Source organism: Diadema antillarum, unplaced genomic scaffold (genome assembly GCF_040938485.1).
Source record: "Diadema antillarum isolate AM-2024a unplaced genomic scaffold, OU_Dant_1.0 scf00000040, whole genome shotgun sequence".
Classification (NCBI taxonomy): domain Eukaryota; kingdom Metazoa; phylum Echinodermata; class Echinoidea; order Diadematoida; family Diadematidae; genus Diadema; species Diadema antillarum.
Window position 1 is genome coordinate 118,869 of NW_027270929.1, and position 10,875 is coordinate 129,743.

General features: G+C 36.3%; 1 protein-coding gene across 1 annotated transcript in view; it reads left to right on the plus strand.

Annotated features, from left to right (window-relative positions):
* The window catches only part of LOC139711637 (syntaxin-like), a 95,631-nt gene extending 89,951 nt beyond the window's left edge, over positions 1–5,680 (plus strand). The window contains exon 10 of the mRNA XM_071623513.1: positions 5,585–5,680. Within this exon, the coding sequence (XP_071479614.1) occupies positions 5,585–5,662 (78 nt within the window). The 3' untranslated portion in view covers positions 5,663–5,680. The remainder of the gene's footprint in view (positions 1–5,584) is intronic.
* Positions 5,681–10,875: the final 5,195 nt, after the last annotated feature.

Sequence of the window (10,875 nt, forward strand, 5' to 3'; positions counted from 1 at the left end):
GGCTTTTTGTGAAATTATTCTGACTGAAAAGCACATCTGTGAGACTGAATGTGGTATCTCAGCACCAGCAGGTATATCAACGAATGTAGCAACAACTATACCTTCATGTTAAACGCTTATTTGTCAGTATATTCTTAGATTTATGTACTCTTCAAAGTTTTTACAGACATGTCAGTTGTTACATGTTCGTCTTCTTCTTGAACAATGCTGTGATAGGTTTTGGAAAGAAAAAAGTCATGATCAGAAAATGTGTGTCCACTCTTATTATGTCCTTGAAATCTTTGACAACATTAGGAGAAGCTTGTACATGTTTTTTATCGTAAGGATTGTATCATATTTCTGACCTTTTACATGCCAGGAAATCTTGTACAGCACTGATAGGTATAAAGCGCCAATAGTGAGTAGCTTCCAATGATATAATTTGTGTTGTTTTAAATGCGATATTATCTCAAGCGTACATTTGCAAAGCCATTCCATTAAATGTGTTTATTGTCACTTGGAAATGTGGATGATTGTCCAGTTCCAAAGAGAACAGAATAACATTGTTGAAGATGATATTGAGAGGGCGTTGAATTCTGTCTGTCTGTAACTAAGTGAGACACAAAGCGTGGTAGATACGTGAGGGAATATGACTTTCGGCTTGATCTGAAATGATCCCTTGAAATAGCTGCTGTCACCTAAATTGACGAAGGGAAAGGAAAATCAAGCAAACAATGAAATGGTTGCTGAATGTGTAGGATTAATACCCTTTACTCTCCTGGAGTCTTTCAGTTCATCCCCTGTGCTCATGTGGAAAGTCATTTGGGTCTTTATCACATCTCAAAAAAAAGAAATAGATAAAAAAAAAACAATAATGTCATACAACTTGAGAGTTGCCATGACAGCCCCCATGTTCTTAACCCGTTGAGGATGAGCTGGTTTTGCCACAACACACATTTCCCATAGACACCTACCTGCGTATACTCGGGACTCGTCCTCAAAGGGTTAAAAGGGGTATAGCAGGCGACATACCATTATCATATTTGATTGATGCTTTCATTGACATTACCCTTTTCATCTCATGTGCCGTGTGACTCTTTACTGCACAGTCACGAGTATGACTCGTTTGTAATCGACACTGTCAGGCTCTGTTTACTGACAATGTGATATTTGATTGTTTGATTGAGAATAAAATGTATCAAAAGCTATGCCATCATTCAAATACTGTAAAGCAAATTACTGTTGTTTTTTAGCTAAAAAATGCAAATATGACCTAGCTAAATAAGACACCCAATAAGTTATGAAAATGAACATATAATTTCTTGCACATTTTATTTAAGGGTAGATTCTAAGCTTTGATCGAGAGCATTTTTCAGTCCAGAGAAAGTAGTGTACTGTGAAAAAACAGCAGCCCATGTTAGCAGGTATACAAGGGGCAGCTATCTGTGCCACATTGTGTGTGCACAAAAGATGGAATCAAATTTCAGTAGCATCCATCATTCAGAATTTGTCAGATCAAACTGTGGATGGTTGTAGTTACACACTTTTCTGCTGTGCACATTTTTACTGTCTACCTCCCTGGTCTGACAAAGTTATGATAGGTTACATGAATTTAGGCCGAGTTCATCCTCTCCTGCTTCTCATCCACATAAGTTTAGCATTGAATTCAACTTCTGTTGAAGTGTATGCCAATAAGATGATTTTTCTAGTGCATTTCAGTCCCCCACAAATATACACAAACAGTTGACAATCAAATGCTACTAAAACTGTCCATTTAGTTTAAAAAGTGAATGAATGAATGCATAAAAGTCTACCTTTCCAAGGAAAATGTCATACTGCAGCTGTTTGTATGACTGTTAACCATCGTGACTTACAGTGTACGATTATTGGTGTTGTTTTGTTCTGTTGTATATGTCAGGCAGCTTTAGAGTTAATGGCAGCAGTTTTTGGCTGCCAGTCTGTTTCAAGTGGGAATGTTTGCAAACAGGTTTCTTCACATGTGTGAACACACTATTTGTATGTCATAGGAGAGTTCTAGATATAGAACTAATGTAAGCTGCTAAGTTAGCTAATAATCAATATCATTCAAAGTTTGAAGCTTGGAGACAATTCTGGAGAAGGGAGAAAAAATAAAGAGGCTGATTCACAAACAATCTTGCACCATTTCCAGTATGACTGCATTTATGGTTTAAAAAAGAGAGATGTATTTATCATCTTATGCACATCCTCATGAAAAACAAAAAACAAACAAAAAACACACAAAAATCTTAATCCAGAGCTTGACATTAGCTTAAAATTGATTTCAGGCCACCAACTTAAAAAAATGGCCAATTTTGGGGGCCCGATTGAACAACTAGGATTTGAAGTGGATAGTTACATTTGTTTTTATTTTGGACCACTTCACCTCTTTTTTGGACCACCAAAATGTAAGATTTCAAGGTTTTAGTGGCCCAAAACAAGCCACCAGAGAAAAAAAAAAGTTTGTGTTAAACCCTTCTTTATCTATGATGCATTGTTTGATAGCAGAGTTTATATGCTTTCACTTGAGTGTGAAATTGTTTTCATGTTTTGAGATATTCTCAGTAAGTTAATATATTATGCATGACACTGTTGTTGATGGATTTCAGTTAGAATCTCATGTAAGCCTGACCCCAATTTGGTCTTTCCTTATTTGCATATTAAAGTCACAATGTAATCTTTCTCCTCAAAGGGACATTAAGATTTAGCAGTAAACGGTTAGTGAGACATTTTTTGATCGACCATAAACATTCGCAGCGTGCAAAACTGCATGCATGTAGCTGCTGTAATCTTTGGGTTTGTCTTATGTCCTCAAGAAGTGATTGTGAAATAGCAGTCTGGTTGATGTGTCATTTGAATTTTGCCAAAACCACCCGAATGAAAGTTACACAGACTGAGCATTACCGAACCTGGTACACAAAGTGATGTGTTACTATTTATCAGGTTTGACGTATCATTTGTAATTGTGTCATACATGTGTCTGCATATGGCGGTGCCATTGGAAAGAACTACTGGGGTGAGGGCTGTGAAGAAGAGGAATCTTGAAATACAGTGCACTCCCGTTATAACGAAATGCTCGGGACCGGCAGTTTCCTCAGAAACTGTGCCTGACACAAAGAGCGAACATAGAGTGGTGTGAAGCGTTCACCCATGCAGAGACGCTATAAATGCTTGTTCCGCTACGTAATTTCGAAAGCAATTCGCATTTCGTTATAATGGAGCACATTTCTTTTGTTTTTCTTTGTCTGTGGCGCTCGGAAAAGACTTCGTTATAACGGAAATTTCGCTATAACCGTGTTCGTTATAAGCGAATTTTTTACCATAGACTTTAATGGTGATAATTTTGGGACCAGAAGATTTACTTCGTTATAACGAAATTTCGTTATAACCGTGTTCGTTATAACGGGAGTGCACTGTACCTGAGGTTGTGTTTATATCTTCTAAGGCCAACACCCTCACTTAACTTTGTATCTAGAAGGAATGTGAAGTTTGGCCGAGCTCACCGATGACACGACAGTAAGAAGAGAAACACTTTATTTATTTCGGTTTTAATGCATTGTTGTATGTACATGTAGATATTTCCAATCATATGAAACCTGTAGGTTTGAGCACCACTCTTATATTTGAATTCTCTAGTCTCGGGCCTTGTAATGCCCCCTACTCTGTACAAAACTGTAATTACTGTATGATTATACATTATAATGCTCTGAAGTAAAAGTGTACAATAAAATCTCCGTAACTATCTTTGTGAAACATCAGAGCTTGCAGCTCGTTGCTATTGAGCTTTGTGTCCATATGTGTGTGTTTGTGTGTGTGTGTGCTTTTGTGTGTGTGTGCATTTATCCAGTAGGAAGGGCTTGATAAAATGTAGTTATAATAAAGCAATCACATTGATTGGAGTGGATTTTAATCATAAGAATGATATTTATTACCCCATGTACCCTTGGAAAGTTGAATACTAGTAGTTGAGTGTAATTTTGTACCGTACAGATAGATTTTCAGAGCATCAATTGATTCCACTTTTACTAATGTTTTCTTTCTTCTTGCTTTCTGAGGACAGACCTCCAAGTCTTCACTTTTGTTTTTCTTTTCTTTGAGGAGACCCTTTGAGGAGTTGTAAATACAGGAGAATACATAAAGCGTTCACATGTTCATCTGTTCATTGTCTAGAACACCTGAAACATGTATTCATTTTTTTTTTTCACATTAGTTGTTGAGAGTACTGTTTTATGAAGAGTTAAAATTGATTATATAGACTAGTTGATTTCTGTCATAAGTCTATGGCAGCCTGTGTGGTAAGGAAATTTATAACTGGTGATATCTTTTGATAAAACGAGGCCCATATGAGATTTGCATAGCAAAGCCATGAATGATTTCAGGTGCCAAGTTAGCCAAATACAGCATGGTAAATTTATGGGCAGATGATGGAGTTCTAGGGAAATTCCATTCTAGTATCATGTTGCTTTGCATGAAAACAGAAAAATCAGATATAATAGGTAGATCAGTGAAAGTTTGGGGAGGGAACAAACACACACACACACACACACCAAAAAAATCATGAATTGTAATAGTTAAGAGAGGAGGGCAAATTGGCAACTCTTTGAGATGGTGGTGGTGAGCAGCTCACCATTCATCAGACCTGTCCTTGGTATAAATTAAGAGTAATACACTTTTGTGTGTCCTCCTTAAGGGATACGTTCTGTCTGTGACAAAATATTTGAGAAAAATAAAAATTGGTGAAATTTTGTACAGAAAGCAAATGGAAAGCTGCTCACACAGAATTACCAGTGAATTTGTCTTCTAAAATTTTTAAATGCATAACTTTTTGGTATGTAGGCCACTATGTATCCGGGATTTCCCCCATTTTGACTGATTTATTACTGTGATTTTCTGTTTTCTTACAAAGCAATATAATGCCAGAATTCAATATCCTTTTACGTTTCTAACTACGATTGCAAAGTAGTTTGAGAATGGGATTGCACTTAGGGCAATACATCAGATGCTTACAACAAAAAACCCTGCACAGATAAACCAATAAAGATATATCAATTTTCTGTAGGCAGATTAAAGGAGTTTGTTGTACGCTTTGTTTTATTTATCACTGTATGTATCCCTGCAAATACCTATAGTTGGTATTATGATACCAATCAAGAGTGGTAGGCATACCAGTATCCCTCATATAAATCATAAGAAACTTAAATGACATTGAAGTGGGAACTGAAATTTAAGTCAGATATGTGTTTTCAAGTGCTCTAATATACCTAAACAGTACCTGGATCTGATTATCTTTAAATTGATAAGGTTTTCTTCGTGTTTTTTTTTCTTCGAGACGGTAACAAAGTACAAGTGATAATTTCACAATTTGGCCCCGAATCAATGGCGAATGCAATTTCTCTCGAGTTTTCTCTCTTCCATTCATACCAATTTCAATTCCACCGCCAAATTCAATCACGTCTTCATAATTAATGAAAGTATCTTTCTCACCTTTTCACAAACCCGTACATAGCAAATCGTTACAAGTAACTGTAAATTCTCTATTCGAAACCCACCTGCGTTCGACTATTTTCCCTCGTTGATCCTCTTGCAGAAGAAGTTTTACATCGCTATATGTTGCGGTGTGCTAATCGGCGTCCTGGTCCTAGTCCTGATCATTGTGCTGGCATGAGTGGAAGGCAATCAAGAGGCGACAACCATTTTGATGGTTCCCGACAGTAGAGGGAGCGCAATACTGGAGTCGAGTTCCTACAAAGTGAGAAAGAGTGAGACCTCGTTTGGGCAAATCACCGCTTTAGAACGTCCGATTCCTCCACGGTTCAATGACCCCAAGGGCAGTTACCACAAGAATGGTAACAAGGATAATTTGCAGAGGAGTTTGGAGAGAATATAATGATAAAATTGATGACCAGCTGTATACGGCACTATGTAAACATTTCACTTTATTAGATATCCAAGATGCAGTAAGACATTGTGCATAGCGCAACAGTAAACACCTACTATATAGAAAATTTAGATTTAAGAATAGATTTCTCAAAACTACGCGTAAGAGGAGAAAGCAACAAAATAATACAAGAAGGTAAAACAAATATCACAATTGGGGATATGCCAGAGTGAATGTACGTGATTGTATATGGGTCAGAATGAAAGTTGGGCTGTATTTGCTGTTTGCAGGTGATTTATTTCCAATTTGTAGTCCAGTATGTGAGAAGGATAGATCGCCCAATCTGTATGTGCGTTTAGGTGCACCGAATTAAAGTTTTAGAGGGCATGCAAGAATAAGGATTAGAAATAATTTTCTATCATCTCTACGAATCTTGTAACGTGAAAAAGTAAAATCACATAACATCTGCAAAAGTATGTTGATTTAAAAAAAAAAACAACCTCCAATTAATGAGAGTATTGTATTCTTTAAAGATAATAATATTTTTCTTGTATATCAGTGATGTTTATTTTTGTATTTTCAAGTGTTTTGGTTACTTACCAACTGCTTACTGAGCCTGCTGTCATTTGTGAGTAATAATGGCAAAATTTCATGGTTTTGAAGTCTTAATCACTAAATCACATTCGGTAGATAAAGGTTGCATAAGCATAAAAAACATGGTGTAATACTGATAGATCACGTTGTTTATTGTGATGATAGATTATCCTATCTAAGATGATTCAATTAATATCTATTATTGGTAAAGCTATTGATAAGATTTAGAGTGTTACTTTTGATCAGTACACGAAGATTTGGCCGGCATTGCATGGTATAATTATTTTTCTCTAAAAATAGATATTCTGTCAAAACTGTGAGAGGTTTAAATTTTCTACAACTCTAAGTTGCGTGTTATCGTATATAAAAGCCGGAATTGAGCAAGTTAATGGACATCTAGTGCGTGGATTAAATCCACGCCTTTCTCACTCCAAAACTTTATTTCATTTGCATGCATTTCTATTGATCTCACTCATTTTGACTCCTAAATTATAGCATTGGCCTATGGGAGTCTCACTCTCGACTAGTTTCCAGTGTTGGCAGCCCTGGGATTACTATAGATTTGTAATTGCATGGATGAGCGTGATAAATCACATACGCCCAAAGATTTTCGAGGGACGTGCACGCTATTTCGCGCTTGTTTTAGGCCACTGAGCGAAGTTGATCATCGACATGATTTCAAATCACTTTGTGAGTTCTGCCCTAAATGTTGGTAAACCAGATCGGTGTAAAAATGGTGCTATATCCGATGTATAATAGAGAATATTGCCATATGAGTTTGTGTTTTTGTGTGCCAACAGTTTGACTAAGGAAAGAAAAACAGAGACAGAATAAACAAAAAAATCATTCAAATTCATGAAATTCTTCCGTCGAGATGTTTTCATTGCAACTGATTGACAAATTGCCCTATACATCGACGTAAATAAGCACTGAATTGATCAGTGTTTTAGTAGTAGCCATGATATAAAAAAAAAAAAAATCATGGGCGTACATACTCGAGCAGGATTCGAACCTACGACCTCCTGATCTCTTATCAGAATCATCTCCTGTCCGGAGATCAGGAGGTCGTAGGTTCGAATCCTGCTCGAGTATGTACACCCATGATTTTTTTATCATGGCTACTACTAGAACACTGATCAATTCAGTGCTTATTTACGTCGATGTAGGGCAATATTTGTCGATAAGTTGAAAAAAAAATCATTTGACTACCATGAAAACGCAAGCGCTTATTGTTTCGCTCGTAGACGACCAAAAATGAAACGAGTCCACTTAATATCCATTCATCCTTGTTGTTTATTTTACATAACATGTTCACTGTTGTAGTCTCGGTTGGTGTTAGGTCTGTCCTATTCCTATTGTTACAATACAGGAATATCAGCTTTTTGGTGGTTTATGTATTATGGTTGCCATGATCCTTATCAAGACAGTGCTAAACTACTAGTATTCATCATGTCAAAATTTTCTTTTATTTTTGATCAAGGCTTTGTTCAAGTTTCTATGTCAGGAGCGTGGAATCATAGGATGTATAGAAGTATGTCCAATTTCGTTAATCAAAGAGAAGCATTATAAACATGTCTGTATTATTTTCAAAAGAAAAATACTGTTGGATGTTTTATTCAAAGTCACAACACAGTAGTAACTGCATTTTAAGTGCGAGAAGATTTAACATTAATTTTTATCTAACTCTCAGAGTTTGAACAATTTTAAGCATGTCATTATTTCCCTTGTGGCATATAGGCCTACAATAGAACGTGCTAATAACAAGTTTTGTACTCTCAAAGATTTAGACCCAACAAACAAACGCGCACAAACATACACACATCCATTCGTTATAACATACATACAACTTTTATATTTCTAGAACGGAGTTCTTAGGCTCAGTTGTAAAGATTAATGACGCGTATGCAATGAAGAGTTTACTATTGTTTATATATATTATTATTTCCTCATCTCTTGAAAATACATACGGATCTTTACATCTGATTTTTCCTGTTTTTAACAGATGATATTTTCAGCCCAACTTTTAAACCACGGTCATCTACCGTGATAATACTATATTTCTCTCAAATAAATATTTTTCTTTCTCATGCAATATCGTAATACACCAAAAGATATGCAAGATGCATTCACTCATGTGGACATCTTGTATCCTACAAAGAAACTTTGTCATGATACGTGCATCAGGTATAGATAATAAATTATATTTCATTATATTCATGAGTATGTGAAATCAATGTTGATATATCAATTTATGGATATATTTTCATAAGAACGTGCTAATCATTCAAACATTAACTATTTTCTTCCCCGTCCCTACATCGAAAACATGCACAATGCAGGATCAGGTTTGCACTCTTTCTTTTGTTTTCGTTTTTTTTTTATTTCTTTGTTATTGTTTGGTTGTTTTTTGTTTTTGTTTTCGTTTGTTTTTGGCACCCCGGGCAAATCTCGGATGCCCTTTGTAAAAAGGCCTATGTGAAAATGTTTATGTATCAAATTCTTGTCTATTGGAACAATATTTTGAATAATGATTTTGTTTATAGGTGGTCAGAAGAAAAAGTGGAGACGCCTTTTCCATGACAAATGCTTCTTTGAAAGGGTATTGGCATTCCAAATGTACGTATCTAAATATATATTGGATTGCATTATACTGAGGTGCATCTTATATGGTAAAACCATTATAATTATGCCAGTTACATGCATGACATGTTTGTATGTACACTCAAGCTACGTACTGGTCTGTTCTTAGTTTCATACAATGTAGTTATCATAAATGTATACTTCTATCTACCACGTCCGCACTATTAGAGTAATGTGCATATATATATATTTATACACAATTTACTACTTAACATATACAGATTTTTTTTTTTGAATGATTCCATTACATTCTGCAGTGTGTTCCTGCATTCCAATTAGTATAGATGTAGAAGTTGAATTTCACGACCTGCAAACTGGCCTGCTTTAGCGGATGAAATTGACTGGTACATTTATCAGAATCATCCCTATAAATAGATATGAAAAATTCATGCAGTATCAATACATTGAAATGATAGAACTACAAAATATATTCTTCATGTATACGTAATGATGTGTGTTGATATTGTTTTTCTTTTCTTTGAATACTATGTATCTTTAGTTGTCTATACCCTAACAGAATCGAATTGGTTTTATTTCTTAATACTATTTGTAAATGTAAATAAAGGTTTTATGAAGCGATCAAAGTCTCTGTTCTTATACATAGCAAACACTGATGATGTGTTTTCGTACAAAATGTCGTAGGCGTTGGGATAATACTTTGAAGAGTGACTTTGTGTGTCGGTCGGTAGTGAGTGGTTTGTGTAGATTGTTGTGAAGTCGATGGGGATGGGGGGGGGTAGTAATATACGAGAGGAATACATGTATTTCTCGTCGATTTTAAATGTTCGTACAGAGTGGAATACAGCACAGGAATTCAACACGATACATGTACCTGTCATGTACCCTGAATCAAGATGTGAAACATATACTAGTAGGCTATAACTGAGCACGCAGAGCATGTACATGCTAGCCAAGGGGCGTAAATCCCTATCGAGGAGTTTGTGGGTGTGTATGTTTGTGTGTGTGTGTGGGGGGGGGGGGAGGATCATCACATACAAGCACGCCGCGGGTACAAGCCCGATGCTATGTGTACGTCCAAAAATGAAATGAAATGAAATAAATAAAACGGTAATATAAAGGATATTTATTCCTGTGGAGTAGACACTTCCTTATTTCTATCGGATTTCTGAAGTTTCCTGAATTAAGTCCATTAAAGGAATCATCCACAAAGGCGTCGATCCGTTTTCATGATGGGATGAGCAAACTTGGAAGACTTGTGCGAGAGAGCGGAGCGACCGAGCGGGGGAGGCTGTCCCTCCCACATGAGGGAGATTTGTCTTTTTCAGACCTGTAATTCAGAGATCTAGAGCACACATTTGGTGAAATATTCGATTTTTTTTTTCCATCAAAAGAGTAAGAAAAATACAAACTATGGATTTCAGGAAAATGTGTGGGGTGTGTGACAGGGGGGTTACTCCCTCCCACACAAAGTACATTTTGCTATTTTAGATCTGAAATTCAGAGATCTGATGGTACACGTTTTTGGTGAAACGTTCGATGTTTTTCTCCATCAAAAAAGCAAGAAAAATAGATATTCAGGAAGATGTGCGGGGGCGGGGGAGGTTGCGTTGACATCGCTTCCAACACCAGGGAGATTTTTGCATTTTCAAACTGGAAATTCAGAGATCCCGTGCGTCCCTTTTGCTATATTTTCGATTTTATCTATTATTATTTCAAATTTACTTTGTTTCTATTTTAAAAAAAAGAGAGGAGGTAAGAAACGTTCATATTCAGGGAAATGTGCACGGGGAGAGCGTTGGGCGGGG